Source organism: Papaver somniferum, chromosome 1, assembly GCF_003573695.1.
Source record: "Papaver somniferum cultivar HN1 chromosome 1, ASM357369v1, whole genome shotgun sequence".
Taxonomy (NCBI): domain Eukaryota; kingdom Viridiplantae; phylum Streptophyta; class Magnoliopsida; order Ranunculales; family Papaveraceae; genus Papaver; species Papaver somniferum.
Genome location: NC_039358.1, coordinates 131,188,771 through 131,206,563, shown reverse-complemented (window position 1 = coordinate 131,206,563; position 17,793 = coordinate 131,188,771). Strand labels below are relative to the sequence as shown.

Genomic DNA, 17,793 nt, shown 5'->3' with positions numbered 1-17,793 from the left:
CATGGTATCTAGATGTTGTATATATCATGAACAATGTGATAATATGTTTCATACACTTTGGAAGTGCAAATTCAGTCTGGAGATTTTGTCTTGGCTTGGATCTATTTTTGGTTTTAAAAATCCAAAATCTTTTGAAGACATCAGTGTAGCTGCAAAAAATAAGTGCCCAATCATCAAAGAGATTTGGATGACTACTTCCTGTACTACAATGAAAGATCTGTGGTTTCAAAGAAACAAACAGCTGTTTGAGGAAGTTCAGCCAAATTGCAATGCATTCAAATGTAGGATTTTCAATGGAACCAAGAATTGAAGCAGTACAAGAAGGAAGCTACAGAATGAAAGGCAATCAATGGAACCAAGAATTGATTTTCAAGTTTTGTCATTCTTCAAAATTGGTAATAGAAAGATTAAATACAACTGCATCAAAGAAATCTACTGGCAAGCTCCTGAAACAGATTTTACTCTGTATTGTTGTGCTGGTGTATCATTTGGAGATCCAGGTAAAGCTGGTGTTGGGATTATTGCTAGAGATTGCAGAAGTCAGGTAATTGGTACTCTTACAGGGGGTCTTGGTATAACTCCTTCTTCCATTGCAGATGCATTTGCTATATTATGTTCTATTGAATGGGATGCTTTTAATGGAAGTACCAAGGTAATTATACAATCAAGTTCAAATACTACTATTGAAATGTTTAAAAGTGGTGATATACCTTGGTACATCAGAGTAAGATGGTTAAAAGTGATTGATAAGTTTGAGAAAATGGAATTATTACACTGCATAAAGGAAGTTAAATTTTCAGCAATCACATTAGCAACCAATGGGGTAGGCTTGAAAGCAGGAGAAAGAAATATTCACATTGGAAGACCCCCTTCTCTTAAGAGGATTGAGCTGCCAAGAGTGGCTTATTATTACTTATGTTGAATTCTACTTAAATTCTTAAGTCTGTATTGATTTAGTTTCTACTTTTTAGTTTGTATAACTTTGGGCTTAATTTTAGCCTTGTTATTTTTCAATAAAAATGTGATTTAGAAAAAAATAAAAAAAAACATTACAAGTCCTTTCCAATTCATGAAAAGATTCAAAGAATCAACAGAACAATCATAACACAAACTAAACAATGTAAGAAATGCACAAATAGACAATGCATGAGTTTGTTAAACATAAACTTTTGTAAAAGAAACAACAATGGTTTCAAAAGAGTTAAAAGTATTCCCCCCTATTTTAATGACAAGCCACGCCTACCTCGAGATCCACGATCTACTGGTTCATCCTTTGAATCGATCGTTGTTAAATAGACTAACTGTTAATCACACAAGCACTCTAAGAATTTATCCAAAAGGATCATACAAGGCTCATACAATTCTATCTAATAGTTTTAAGCCTATTTATGACTTTACACCTTTTTATTATCTATCTTCATCATATCTAAGGTTTACTAATTCAGTTAGGTTGATTCTAAAGTCCAATAGCTAAGTCTTATGGGTACCTATAACTTTGTAGAAGGAACCAAAGGTTATCCAGACCATAAAGGTCCAATACATCAAAATTAGGGGTGAGCATAAAAATCGGAACCGCGGATTTCACCCGTATCCGTCAGCAAAATTGCGGATTTCACCCAAACCGCAAGACGTATGGACCGGACACGGGTGAGATTCTCAAATCCGCATATTTTAGCGGGTTGGGTGCGGTTGGATATTGACAACCGCGGATTCACCCGCACCGTGGACAGTCAGGGAATTTAATAGAATTATTGAGGATAATATGGGAAGTAAGAGGTTTTATATATAAACATCCCTATCTTCTAAAACCTAAGTCACGCTCATTGCTATTGTTTTCTCTTTTCTCTCTAGTCTCTTCAATCTCGTAATTCAGGTCGAAGGAAGATTTCGTATACCAAAGACAAGAACTTGTTTGTTCCTATACATTCATCACAATCAAAAACTATATCAGATTTGTTCCCAAATTATGGAAAGACAGAAGAAAACTAGTTAACTGAAAGTGAAAGGGGTTTTTTTTTTCTTGGTGTCCTTGATTTGAGATTGAAGGTATGATTTCTACCTTAACTACTCTTATTTCAGCTGATTGATTTGAGTATGATGGTTTATTGAACAATACTTCTGTTTCCATCTAATTTTGTATCTATAAAACCTAGGGTTCATTAGAAATTGATTTGTAGCTTTGAATCACGGCAGGATTGGAACTTGAAATAAAGATGGAGGTGCTGATTTATTTGCTTGTGGAATCTCTTCCACAAATGTTATGTGTGATTTCAGTGTTATGCTTTGTTACTTTGATATAAGTGGTAACCATACTAGAACTGCTCCATGGAAGATCAGCATGCCTCCATCTGTACCATCATACTTGTTGTAGCTCGGGGGTAAGCTTGAGCTTGATTCTCTTCGTGAACTGCTCCTTATGATTCATTGGTTGAAATCTCAATTATTTGCTATAGTCTAATTTATTTGCTAGTCTCTTCCAGAACTAGCATATCACTGGCATGTGCAAACCACTTGGGGTGTTGAGATCGTGTATATGTGTTTATTAAGTAAAGGTCTGTCATAGTTGTTTTCTTTTCATTAACAAGATAAGCAGTGGGAGTTAGGCAATGATGCTGTCGTAAACAGCGTCTGAATAGTATACTTTGCCGTGAATTTGTTAGGTAATGCGTTGTATAGTGTACAGTTCTTATTTTGCAACTGTTTACTGACTACTCTATAACTCCTCATTTTACAGAGGTGGCAGAAATCTTGAAGGATATTCCAGACATATCTATTATGGATTGAATGAACTAGTACTCAAATCCAAGGACTCTTTTTTGACAGCAGAAGTTCCATTGGCTTGGCACCAGACTTGTTGCATTTGATAGTTTACCTTCGGTTGTTGAATTAGTACATATTCTTTTCCCTAAAAAAGAACACAATACTCTTTTGTGTTAACTTCTTTTGTATCAAAATTCTAGTTCCTAAACTTAGTATTTTTTGTTTGTTTTACTTTTTGGTTTACATTTTTATTTTCCCTGACTAAATCCGCGGTTAATCCGCATCCGGTCCGTATTATCAGTTGATCAGCGGATGTGAAATCCGCGGGTGATTGGGCCGGACATGGTTTGATTTTCATATCCGCAACTTTGACGGTTTGGACGCGCGGGCAATCCCTAATTCGCAACCGTCCGTCCGTTGCTCACCCCTAATCAAAATAGGAACACTAAACCTAAAACCAATTCCACTAAAACAAAGCCCATTACACAAGACCTGGTACACTAGTGTCAACTAACGGTCTCTAACAGTCAACATGGTCAATTAATGGTCAATGTCTAAGTCCAGGTCAAAGTTTGATAAAGTCAATAGTCAATGGGTCAAGGTCAGGTCAACTGGTTAACTTAATCAAAGGATTCAACTCAGTCAATTAGACTGATTCAGGTGAGTCAGGTGAGTCGACTCAGTCAGACAACTGAGTCAGACAGAAAGGAAATCTAAGTCGGACTGAATTTGTTCAGTCCTACAACTAACACTTCAGGATTGAGCCAAAGAGCAGACTAAACGTTCTTACATCATTATATTCCTATAATCCTCATTACAAACATATACATTGCAATAAAACTTTATGATTTAACTTCAATTGCAAATTTAGCTTTACCTGCGAATGCAGTTGCAAGCTCTCAATGAGACTACCCATTCTGATTCTACAATTACTAATGCCAACATAACACTTCAACTCCAAACCTCGGATTACAGCTGACAGTTCCGCTTACACCTCCTACCTGCATTACAGTTCAGATATACTCAGCATCTCCCATTCCCTGTGTCAATCAACATACCACCACCTTCACCAGATTGTAGTATCACCACCTACAGGCCTGCAAGGCCACTACTGCATACCAACATACATGATACAATCAGTCTCATATTCTTGTACACTCTATTATCTACGGCTCAACTCAACAAAACCATAAGTTATAGAAGTTCACTACTTCAAACCAACAACTACAAGACTAATTCCCTAACTGAATTAACATCAGCACAACAAACTCCAGTTCTGAAATTTCAACCACACAGACATCGCCACCATCTTTATCCACTCACATTCTCTACAACTCTCTGTTCTTCGAATTCAACATTATCAGCTCTACCAACACAATTTTACACAACACCTATATCTCCAGTTCATACCCATCATAATCCCTTTCCATTGACCACTTCATGTATTCAAACAACAACACAATCATAGTGATTATAAACATCTACACATACCCCTGCACCATACATCACCACCACAGTTAACTCAGCCCAACCACACATTTATCTCATAACCATTTCAATTCATAGAGTTCAACCCCTACATAATTCTAATACATCCATAAACAGATTCATACCATAACAGCTTCATTCATAGTTCAAGGAAATACTAATAAACTCAATATTGAAATTGAACTGATTTTACTAATGAGAGCAATTACCTCAATTAGTGCTGCTCAGGCAACTGGGGTCGAATTCTTCCTTCTTTTGCCTCAATTGAACACTCATCTCAAACTATAAACACTCAACAATCTTCATCACCATCCTTGATTTACAGAGGAACCCTAATTGTGTAATGTTTTAATCAATCTTCAGAACAACACCACAACTTCCATCAGACACCAATTAAGAGTAAACCCATCTTCCAATCACATCTTATTCATCATCAATCACAACTCTAGACAATCTTATGAGAAACCTAGTGTTTATGGTGGTTTTTAGCTTAGGGTTAAAATCGTAAAACCTTGCATCTGATGTGACGACACTATGCAAGGAAACAGAGCCACGTGTGCTAACCTCTCCACTGGCAAATTTGTTGAGCCGCTCAACATATTTACATGAAATTTATCCAGACTGGCGAATCCCAGATGTTCTGTAAATTTCGGCGCCTCGCGCATATTCACTTAATATAAGTTCCTCTGGATGCCTTCTATGCTATGTTCCCCGGCTGAACTCTTAATGTTGATATGGCATGACGATTTGTGTTCACTCGCAGCAGAGTAGCATTAATCTCCAAGTATCAAGAATAAGATCTTTGCATAAGGTATTCAATCAGAAAAGCATGTTGCTCTCTGGAAACGAACTTAAAAGAGCTCTGTGTCGACACATAGAATTCAGTCAACCTGACTAACTTGCAGAAGTTAGGGTTTCGCGCCTCGCGCAATATACCAGACCTTGTTTGTCAAAATTTCCTCCGCAACGCGCTGGAAGTGTGGACACACCCTAGCTTTCCGGCCCCACTTCCCATCGACCAATCAGGTCGCCCTAAATGCGCCACGCGCATTCCGAACAAGGCCGGCCCCATGTTACCTGCCGACCCCCTTTCCATCGACCAATCAGCGCACTAGAAGTGTGGCCTCGCCCTAGCTTGCCGGCCCCACTTCCTATTGACCAATCAGGTCGCCCTAAAGGAGCCACACTCTCACCAGAAGTGTGGTCGCACATTTTGTTTGGTCGGCCCCCTTTTGTGGCCAATCAGGTTACTCCAAATTTTCCACCATACATTAAAGGACAAACGCACCTTGCAGCGCCAACATGCTGCCTTGGCAACATGCCATGCTACTTCGGCAACATTCCAACACGCTACCTCGGCAACATGCCATGCTACCTTGGCAACACGCCATACAACTTCGCAACATGCCAACTTCGTGGCAACCTGCCATAAATAGCCACCCACGACAATTTCTACTCCTGTGGACGTTTCCACACTATGGCTTTGCCATAGTTCCTTTGGCATAGCCATGACGCCATTTTCACAAAAGTAGCGCCATGCCGCAGCTGCACGCCACGTGCGCTAATTAGGGTTTCGACAAACCCTAATTCGAGCAAATTGCTACCAAAGCCAATAATGTTCCCAGAGCAACGGGATTGGCGTGGAAACAAGGCCAATGTTGCCACGCCACATGTGGGTCCGACTCCACGGCACTTTGTCCAGGCCAAATCCTCCCAACGGCGCCAAGACTTGTCCAGGACAAATCCTTCCAACGACGCCAAGACTTGTCCAGGTTAAATCCTCCCAACGGCGCCAAGACTTGTCCACGACAAATCCTTCCACGAAGCCAAACCCTAACTTTGGCTGTGGAGCCAATTTTTAGCTTTGGACATACCGCAACATCACTGGCACACCACTATGTCGCGGCTACTAGCACGCCGCTATGCCGACATGCCATGGCGATGCCACCGGCATGCCATTAGCATGTGTCCATAATCAATGTCCATCCTTCTTCGTGAGATGCAATCTCAGCCATCCAAGTTCACCACCGAACTGATGGACTTGTGGCAACTTTTAGGTGACCAACCGCCTAAACCCAGCGACCATGGCTACATTAGGTGCCACCTGCGCCATCGTGCACCCGACATGCATAAGTCATGCCGCAATTCCACTGCGCCATTTTCAGGAACCAACACAAGGTAGCCACAATCAACGGCTACCCTTATTCACAAGATGCGATCTCGGCCATCGAAATTCGCCAACAAAACGGTAAGCTCGCGACAAGTTTTAGGCGACTAGCCAAGACGAGCCTAGCATTACATGTTATTTACCTGCGACAAGCCTCTCAATTTTAACTTGCCACACATAGCAAAGCGCTACATGTTTTCTACGAAAACACTCGAGACATCAAAATATGTCACAAACTGGGGGATGCTCATCAGGGTATTGGTCTGGCGGTTTACAGCGTGCGAAAAGCAGACTCCAGTGCCATGGCCGAACACGAACTAATGGTCAAATAGACGGTTCAGAATCCTCACGAGTCTTGATATCTTTGAGCTTGTGATTAGCAACATCCATTGCATCTTCAGACAAGATATTCTCTTTGTGAAGATCATTGATGTGAGATTTTATGAGACCGAGGTCAGATGAAACCTTTTTCAACTCATTTTTCAACACATCAAGACTTTTCAAAGTATCAAGGAGCTGCAGTTTTGCTTCCTCAAAATACTTAAGAAAGTCATGGACCACTTCAGCAGAAATCATATCATCCCTCTCAACATTCTCATGAGTATACGCATAGTAACACGAGGCATTGGGATGATTTTCATCTACAAGGGTTCTTTTCTTCCTCCCTTCGGATTCAAAACCAATACCTTTATCAAGAAAGCCTTTAACAAAACCACACGATTGTGAAGAGGACGACATTCTTGAGAAACAAAAATAACCTAGAGTACGCAAACGTGACTCACGGGTTTGGTATTTAAAGGTTTCTTAGGGAAGAAGATTTTTAGGGTTTTCAACTGTTGACTAGTGATGGCAACGCACGTACACATACGAATACAACAAGACCCACAAAGAAAAAACTAACAAAAACCTTTTTCTACAAAAATGGCTCAATAAATTTCATAACAGGAGAAAATCTAGAGCACAAGTGTAGCAGACCATAAATACAAAAAGTCTTGCATCAAAACAGAGAAATGATACTAGACAACACAAATACTTTTTAGGCAATATTTTCTGTAGACACTAGTTTAGCTATAAACGATAAGAGGATAACTCAACTAGACAGAACATCAAATCGCCACAGAATACCTGACTTTTACACATCTTGCTCAACAGGATTTTTATGAGCAAGTTCTCAACTCTTGTGATTAATTGGCACAAGTATGAGCACTGAGCTCATTAAGAGAATTGTGTTTCTGATCAAGTCTCTTTTTCCTTCTAAATTTAGAGAGGGATCCCTTTTAATGTGAGAAATTATCATAAAACTTACTATCATCAAAATATGACACATAGTTTGAGTTCTTACCAGAAGAATTTTGACTTGCGGAGGATGACAACATAGCGACAATTTCTTTGTATCCTTCAACTATCTCCATCAGGTTATTTCTCATATCATTAATTTTTCTTCTTTCTTCTGAAATTTCATGCACGGCAAGGTTAATGTTATTTCCAGAGGAAACGACTTGATCTTCCTTGGACGATTCTTGTTAAGACTCTTATTCTGCTTTATAGCATTTGAGGAACTCATCAAACTGACCTTCTTGGTAACATACACAGGGTAAGTACGAAAACCAACTGGTTTAGACATACGAATGTCAGTTACACCTTTGAGAATTAAGTCTAAGGTGCGTTGAAGTTGAACCAAGGAGGTTTTATTCAACTTAGAGTTTCTCTTTTGTTTAGTAGAGCCTTTTGCATTGCAAAAGAGGCATAATTTCTGATCACAAAAGTGATTAGACAAGGTAGTCTTAACAACCTCGTTAGGAGATTTCTTCCTTCCTTATGATGTGGAACATCCTTGATCAATGGGAAATTCAGACACATTCTTTACACCAGGAAGGGATTCCAATTTTACTTCTGGAGCTGGAACGTTTTCAGGCGTAGCAAAAGTACTTGGTATATTAGACTGCTTAGAGCATCCTTGAATAGAGAGTTTACTCAAGTGATGTTCAATTTCCAAAGCATCCTTTTTGAGGCTAGCCTCAAGAGTCATACGTGAAGAATGTTCTTCATTATTTTATTTGCAGTCTCTTATCAGACCAAGCAGAACATCGACATGATGTTTTAACCGATTAAATCTATCAACTTGGATTCTAGCAATATTTAGAATCAAGACACTCTCTTCAGCTGTTTCCCGTTCATTTGGAGAGATAGACTCTTTTGAAGGGTAATCAGAAATACTCATGTCGGAGCCTGTCTGTCTTGTTGGAACACATGGTTCGTCTATATTCGAGATTGAGGAATCTTTCTCTTTAGTAGAATTAGACAAGACAAAGCATTTATTTCTGGCGACGCGTTTATCAAAGATACCATCGTTCATCCTCAGATCGCTACAAACACAGACTTATAAGGTCTTAAACGTGTTTGCCAGCTCTGATACCAATTGAAAAAGCGGGGGTCTAACAACCACACCCAATATTTCACTTAGCAATCTGTATGGAAAAACTCTAATATACCTTCTAGAGAATCAACTAGACAGTCAGACTCAATCTAGATAAAAAAATATTAAAGAGTTTATATCTCAATCTCTCGATTTGATCTTTACTCAAGCAAATAGAAATCTGCGAGTCTTCATCAAAGAGAGATAACTTGGATGGTACCAAAGACCAATATCCAAGTGTCAATCAATTTAAATCAACAACCAAAAGGTCGGATATTATAATTGATTGAACTAACACACAACCTATATTATTTCAATTATAAAGATAAAACAATATAATGGGAAATTGAAATAACACAGACACCAGAAATTTTGTTAACGAGGAAATCGCAAATGCAGAAAAACCCCGGGACCTAGTCCAGATTGAACACACATTGTATTAAGCCGCTACAGACACTAGCCTACTCCAAATTAACTTCGGTGTGGACTGTAGTTGAACCCCAACCAATCTCACACTGATTCAAGGTACAGTTATGCTCCCACGCCTCTGATCCCAGCAGGATACTGTGCACTTGATTCCTTAGCTGATCTCACCCACAACTTAGAGTTGCTACGACCCAAAGTCGAAGACTTTAATAAACAAATCTGTATCACACAGAAAAGTCTACGATAATAGATAAATCTGTCTCCCACGAATATACCTATGAGTTTTGTTATGTCTTTTGATAAATCAAGGTGAACAGGAACCAATCAATAATACCAGACTTATATTCCCGAAGAACAACTTAGTATTATCAATCAACTCACAATAATCTTAATCGACGCAGCGAAAAAAGATATTGTGGAATCACAAACGATGAGATGAAGATGTTTGTGACTTCTCTTCTATCTTGCCTATCGGAGATATAAGATCTCGAGCCAATTATTACAATCGTACTCGTAACGATAGAAGATGCAAGATCAGATCACACAACTACAAGAAAAGTAGTATTTGTCTGGCTTCACAATCCCAATGAAGTCTTTAAGTCGTTAACCTGGTTTAGAAGAAGAAACCAAAGGTTAAAGGAGAATCGACTCTAGCTTAGCACAACTAGTATCACACAGAATGTGTGGGGATTAGGTTTCCTAGTTGCTAGACTTCTCCCTTGTATACACTTTCAAATCAGGGTTTGCAATCAATTTTATCTTAGTAACAAAGTATTCAATATTCATCGTTAGATGAAAACTTTATTAGATTCAAGCTAATATTTATCAACCGTTAGATCGAAAACTTAGTTTGTCACACACAAATGAAATGTCCAATTTTGGGTTTATGAACCGTAACCAAACATTAACATTTTTTGGTTCAACAAGTCAACCAAATGGTTAGCCATATGATTACTTTCATATCAACCATATTCTTCTTCACCATAACTAGTTCAAATGACTCAAATGAACTAGTTAGAGAGTTTTTCAATTGCTTAGATCTTATGTAACTACACAAGACACAATCGAAGAAAAATCGGTTTGATTCACTCGAATCGGTTCATGAACTTTATAACCACGGTTTGCAAAAGCATTCCTTAGTTTATTTAAATATTATTTCAAGAACAACCGACTTTAGATATAACCTGCTCAAGTTCGCGGACTGGGTTCGCAGACTTAACCTCATCGAAGGAGTTCACAAACTCCAGCAGAAATTCTTGGGTCGAGAACTTACGCCAATTTGCGGACTTGGCTCACGCCACTTCCATTTCTCTTGATCAACAAAGTTCGCAAACTTTGGTTCAACGAATAAGGAATTATACATATATGTGTTTCTACAACAATGATTATATCCTATCAACGGTTATGTGATCTAAACTCTCATTTCAATCATTGAAACATTCTCAGAGGACGGATATAGTCGTTATTCACAGACCATTTTTCGTCAGAGCAATTTTCAAAGTGATTGAAACATAACATGACTTTCGTCTCTAGGTAAAGATGAATTCGGCTAAGGCGAAAGCTTACCAACACATATTTAGAGAAATAGATAGGCGAGATAAATTCGGATCGAAATAGCAAATGTGCATAATGAAAGTCTATATATCTAAACGACTTGTCTCGAGAGTAGGAGATAGAATAGATAGACTTTTGAGTGACAAATAAGTTCAAGTCTCCACATACCTTTAGTCGATGAAGATCCACCAGTTTCTTGAGTAGTCATTCGTCTTGTATGATGATTTCCATGGATTTCTTGAGCTCAGCTACACTTTTTATCCTAGTCCGAGACCTTTAGCTATGTAGGCTAGAAATCAAGACTTATAGTTTTGATCACTAACATTGACAAACATGCTTGAGATAGCAACGCATGCGAGTTCGACCGAGAAATGCTCTAACAGTAGGATAATTAGTGGTGGTAAAAAGTAACGGTGTAAACAATTCATTTCCTTCATCATGGAAGAGTAATGACCGGCGGTTACACGAATTCACTTCCTTCATCATGGAAGCATAACGCCTGGCAGTTACACGTTACTCTTTTTCTTCCACCACTCAATTGTTTCCACTTTTTACGAGACCAGGGTACGTTTCACTATGACTTGTATAAATAGGTCTCACCTATTTTCACCAAAGGACAAGGTTTTTTGGTCGGTAACACACAACATCTAGAAATCACCTGGTAGCTTTCCATTCGGCTTACCAGTTTTACTTTCTGATATAAGTCACAAAACGCCCACACTTCCAGAATCAACTATTCTGGTCTCAACACTTTCTTTGCTTCCCTCCCTAAGACCAACCCTTCTCCTTCACTTTGTGACTGAAGCAAGCCTGGAACGACCATTTCTTGGATTAGGCCAGGATTGTACAGATTGATCTCTCGAAGCAAAAGTACTCATGTGTAGTACATTGTTTAGGGTTTAGATTCGTTTCTCACCCCCACACACGAAATTACTGAAATCAGCAGAAACGGTTTTTATCCTCAAACACTTAGTTCTTCGATTCATCACTGAATCAACTTCAAAACTACAATTAAACGTTAACCCATCAATCTTCTTCCATATGGAACTCAATACACCAATCAATTCCACGAAACTTAATCAAACTTCATCCTTCAGAAACCTTAACTTCGATTCTCATTCCACCTTCGAGTCTGAATCACAATACAAACCACACCATCACTACCAACTAATCCATGTTCTTCTCCACTTCCTACCGATTACAGAATTCCCGATCTGTTCTTCACAAATTTTAGCAGAAGCAGAACAGATAAGAAGGAAGAAGAAAGAAAAGAAATGAATAATTCTTCTCGATTAGGTGTAGATAAGGCCGACCAGGTTGTTAAATGCACCCAAGAATCTGATAAGGGAAAGCCACAACGTGTTTTTGTTGCATCAAAAGCGTTTTTCCGGAAATGATGATTTTACCATGTATAATAATCTGATGATGTCTTCTTCGTCAGGTGTCCGAATGACACGTTTGAGTAGTCCATTCCGCATAACTTTTCGATACTTATTCGATGATACAAGTTTCATAACTATATAGTTGTTAGACTAATCCCTATTAATTAACGTTCGTGTTAAATTAATCGAGTAATTAACGGCTAAGACATCTTTTGACTAGTCTAATAGTGTTGACGAGCTTGAGGGTCCTTACATTCTCCCCACCTTATTCATTTTCGTCCTCGAAAATCAAACCATCCTTCTGGTCTTCAAAAACTCCCCACCTTATAGAATATTCTCGTGTCTTGTCTATGCGCAAACAACATAAAACAAAGCACAAATATATATGGCTCTACAACTAAAATCTAAAAATTTGTAGCTCTAGGTTCACTATGTTGATTTTAAGTTATTTCTATCAAATTGGAAAATCTAAGTTTCTTGCACTAATTTCTATTTTATAAAATACACGTCTCTAATTACAAGGGAGATTCCTAGGAATCTTTCTAATTGAGTTTATAATTATCGGTTTTCTAAAAGATTTAAATCATACTAAACGTCTATGATCGATCACCTCTGAATGCAGTTTCCCTGTCAAGGTTGGACAATCCCAACAATGCATTCCTACGAATAGAGAGAACACAACCTTCACTATTCCCCAGTGCTGGATTAACTAAGTATTAATTTATTAAGATTAATTAGTCTCTAAACTTTTATCATAACTGGTGTAAGTCTGATAAATTTACTTAATAAAAATATATAAATAGTTCACATCATTTTAAGCAAATTAATCATCAAAATTTATTTTATTTTATTTTTATTTACCATTAATTATTTATTCTATCATTATAAGTAATCCAAATTCGATTCACGTCAATTTATAATATATGATATTTTAACTTAAGTGTGATACCATATATATATAATTTTTTTTTCAAATATTATCTATTATAAATTTGTTACCGGCTTAATTATTCAAATACTATCATCAATTGTGTTATTATCCTCATTATTCTTAAGTTGATAGTCCAGTTGGTACACTAAGCCTTAATATTCTAAATATAATTTACATTCACGTAAGGATTGATATACCAGATTTTTATTTATTCATCTCAAATCCGTATAATATATCTTGTTAAAGATTGACGTTGGTATTTTAATATGGTTTAAGTTTGAGTCTGCATAAAAATTATAATATATCTTAATAGTCTTTAGATATTGCTATTAATGTAAAGTCTCCTATTAATATAGGAACTTATTTTCTTTTAATTCTAATATTAGATTAAGCATCAGAATTCTATTATTACTACTTCATATATTTGTTTCATTTTAAAGATTTACCAAGTCATTTGTTGAATTAAAGATAATCTCGGTACAAGTTTACTAACAAGTTGAGTCCTTTTATTTATATATTATGTCCTCGCTTCTTAAGTCTAACGCCTAATAAGTATTATATTAACTATCTAGTTTACACGCAAAACATGTATTTCTAATTTGTAATTAGTTTAATTTACAAAACTTAACCGTAGATAAGTGTTAATAATTTTTCCATAACCATTTAATCATAATTATTATTTCTATATCTTTAATGAAATTTTAGTTAAGCTAAGTTCAATGTGATACTAAATGATAAATGCTAATCATTGCTTTATTATAATTATTATTACTTTGATTATCATCTATAATTATTATTATAATATTTTATTATTAATGTTGATGCTTGAACTATTATTCTAACTATCCTTAAAATATTATTGAATCCTAAAAATATTATTAGCATTTATATGATTATAAACTATTGATTCTACATATAATTCAGGGTATTCAATGAGTTTCTATGTGACTTTCAAGATCTATCAATAATACTAATCTCACTATTTATAATATTAGAATGTTTACGTGTTCATACTTTTTATATTAGTTATTCTCAAACCTTATTAACTAAAGCTATTGGTGTACCCTACAATTTATATACACATACAAATAACCAAACAAATAAATCAATCAATCAAATAAATCTTTTAATTATTGATAGTTTTTAGTGATTAAGATTTATCTCACAACCCAACCCAATTCTAAAATATTTTAGTTCACTAACTGGCATTGGCTAATTTTTATCTTTTCCCATATAAGACCTAATAGTGAGCTCAGATACCAACACTGTAGCGCCCCCAAAGATTGCAGCTGACTAACCCAAGAGATTAACTAAATAAAGAGGCACTAAGGATCTAAATCATATACTTAAACATTCAATTAAGAAATCTGCTACAAAACTTAACCCAAAAACTATCCCCTCTCTAAAATATACATACAAGAACTACTCTCAAGTGATACATATACAATAGTCATTTGGTTTACAAATAGAATACACAACATAATAAACATAGCAGAAGTTAATTAATTAACGGAGTCAACTCCTCGAAGCTTTCGCTGCGCAACTCTGATCTGTGTCTGAAACTGAAAGTGGGAAAGGGTGAGCACATCATCCCTAGAAGGGGTGCCCATCAGGAATAACATTTAACTTTAAAGAAATCATGAGCAAGATTTGGAAAACAATACATGTTTTCCCAAACATCAACAAGTGACCAAGTCACTTGAAATAAACATACATGTATATGGAAAAACTCCTTCTTCAAACAATATATATTAGTGATGCCGGGTTTTTCACACCTACTTAGCTATATTGATGTCGGGTTGTTCCACACCTATTAAGCATAAAAGCTGAAAGTAAATAGATATAAATACGAAGGAGCGTATCCTATATACCACAGTTGGAAATGCTTATTTCCCAAAACAATTCATAATGACCAACATTACAAGTCCTTTTCAATTCATGGAAAGTTTCAAAGAATCAACAGAACAATCATAACACAAACTAAACAATGTAAGAAATGCACAAATAGACAATGCATGATTTTGTTAAACATAAACTTTTGTAAAAGAAACAACAATGGTTTCAAAATAGTTAAAAGTATTCACACCTCTTTTGATGACAAGCCACGCCTAGCTCGAGATCCATGATCCACTAGTTCATCCTTTAAATCGATCGTTATTAAATAAACTAATTGTTAATCATACAAGCACTCTAAGAATTTATCCAAAAGGATCATACAAGGCTCATACAATTCTATCTAATAGTTTTAAGTCCATTTATGACTTTACACCTTTTTATTATCTATCTTCATCATATCTAAGGTTTACTAATTCAGTTAGGTTGATTCTAAAGTTCAATAGCTAAGTCTTATGGGTACCTATAACTTTGTAGAAGGAACCAAAGGTTATACAGACCATAAAGGTCCAATACATCAAAATAGGAACACTAAACCTAAAACCAAGTCCATTGAAACAAAGCCCATTACACAAGGCCTGGTACACTAGTGTCAACTAACGGTCTCTAACAGTCAACATGGTCAATTAACGGTCAACGTCTAAGTCCAGGTCAAAGTCCGATAAATTCAACAGCCAATGGGTCAAGGTCAGGTCAACTGGTTAACTTAATCAAAGGATTCAACTCAGTCAATTAGACTGATTCAGGTGAGTCGACTCAGTCAAACAACTGAGTCAGACAGAAAGGAAATCTAAGTCGGACTGAATCTGTTCAGTCCTACAACTAACACTTTAGGATTGAGCCAAAGAGCAGACTAAAGGTTCTTACATCATTATATTCCTATAATCCTCATTACAAACAAACATATACATTGCAATAAAACTTCATGATTTAACTTCAATTGCAAATTTAGCTTTACCTGCGAATGCAGTTGCAAGCTCTCAATGAGACTACCCATTCTGATTCTACAATTACTAATGCCAACATAACACTTCAACTCCAAACCCCGGATTACAACTGACAGTTCCACTTACACCTCCTACCTGCATTACAGTTCAAATATACTCAGCATCTCCCATTCCCTGTGTCAATCAACATACCACCACCACTTCACAAGATTGTAGAGTATCACCACCTGCAGGACTGTAAGGCCACTACCGCATACCAACATACATGCTACAATCAGTCTCATATTCTTGTACACTCCATTATCTACGGCTCAGCTCAACAAAACCATAGAAGTTCACTACTTCAAACCAACAACTACAAGACTAATTCCCTAACTGAATTAACATCGGCACAACAAACTCCAGTTCTGAAATTACAACCACACAGACATTGCCACCATCTTTATCCACTTACATTCTCTACAACTCTTTGTTCTTCGAATTCAACATTATCATCTCTACGAACACAATTTTAAACAACACCTATATCTCCAGTTCATACCCATCATAATCCCTTTCCATTAACCACTTCATGTATTCAAACAACAACCCAATCATAATGATTATAAACATATACACATACCCTTGCACCATACATCACCACCACAGTTAACTCATCCCAACCACACATCTATCTCATAACCATTTCAATTCATAGAGTTCAACCCCTACATAATTCTAATACATCCATAAACATATTCATACCATAACAACTTCATTCACAGTTCAAGAAAATACTAATAAACCCAATATTGAAATTGAACTGATTTTACTAATGAGAGCAATTACCTCAATCAGTGTTGCTCAGGCAACTGGGGTCGAATTCTTCCTTCCTTTGGCTCAATTGAACACTCATCTCAAACTATAAACATTCAACAATCTTCATCATCATCCTTGATTTACAGAGGAACCTTAATTCTGTAATTTCTTAAACAATCTTCAGAACAACACCACAACATCCATCATACACCAATTAAGAGTAAACCCATCTTCCAATCACATCTTATTCATCATCAATCAAAACTCTAGAAAATCTTATGAGAACCCTAGTTCTTCGATTCATCACCGAATCAACTTAAAAACTACAATTAAACGTTAACCCATTCAATATTCTTCTATATGGAACTCAATACACCAATCAATTCCACGAAACTTAATCAAACTTCATCCTTCAGAAACCCTAACTTTGATTCTCATTCCCCCTTCGAGTCTGAATTAAAATACAGACCACACCATCACTAACAACTAATCCATGATCCTATCCACTTCCTACCGATTACAGAATCCCCGATATGTTCTTCACAAATTTTAGCAGAAGCAGAACAGAGAAGAAGGAAGAAGAAAGAAAAAGAAAGAAAAGAAATGAATAATTCTTCTCGATTAGGTGTAGATAAGGCCGACCAGATTGTTAAATGCACCCAAGAATCTGATAAGGGAAAGCCACAACGTGTTCTTGTTGCATCAAAAGCAATTTTTCCGGAAATGACGATTTTACCCTTTATAATAACTTGATGATATCTTCTTCGTCCGGTGTCCGAATGACACGTTCGAGTAGTCCATTCCGCATAACTTTTCGATACATATTCGATGATACTAGTTTCGTAACTATTTCGTTATTAGATTAATCCCTATTAATTAACGTTCGTGTTAAACTAATCGAGTAATTAACGGCTAAGACATCTCTTGACTAGTCTAATAGCGTTGACGAGCTTGAGGGTCCTTACAGAAATATTGGGTGTGGTTGTTATACCCCCGATTTTTCAAGCCTCACCCAAAAACCTTAACGGTAA

The 17,793-nt window shown here is 36.7% G+C and overlaps 1 protein-coding gene and 1 long non-coding RNA gene across 2 annotated transcripts; both read left to right on the top strand.

The window, feature by feature from the left end:
* The first annotated feature begins 349 nt into the window (after positions 1-349).
* LOC113350841 lies at positions 350-922 on the top strand. Its single transcript, XM_026594953.1, has one exon. It carries the CDS (start codon positions 350-352, stop codon positions 920-922), a length of 573 nt encoding a protein of 190 aa, XP_026450738.1.
* Positions 923-1,820: 898 nt separating this feature from the next.
* Positions 1,821-2,991, top strand: LOC113300890. Its single transcript, XR_003335998.1, has 3 exons — positions 1,821-2,046; positions 2,194-2,378; positions 2,735-2,991. It is a non-coding gene; the product is annotated as an uncharacterized LOC113300890 (long non-coding RNA).
* The last annotated feature ends 14,802 nt before the right edge of the window (positions 2,992-17,793 follow it).

What these genes read in the sequence shown, in the direction of transcription:
- LOC113350841 (XM_026594953.1), top strand. Translation starts at nt 350, where the DNA reads ATGGAACCAAGAATTGATTTTCAAGTTTTGTCATTCTTCAAAATTGGT.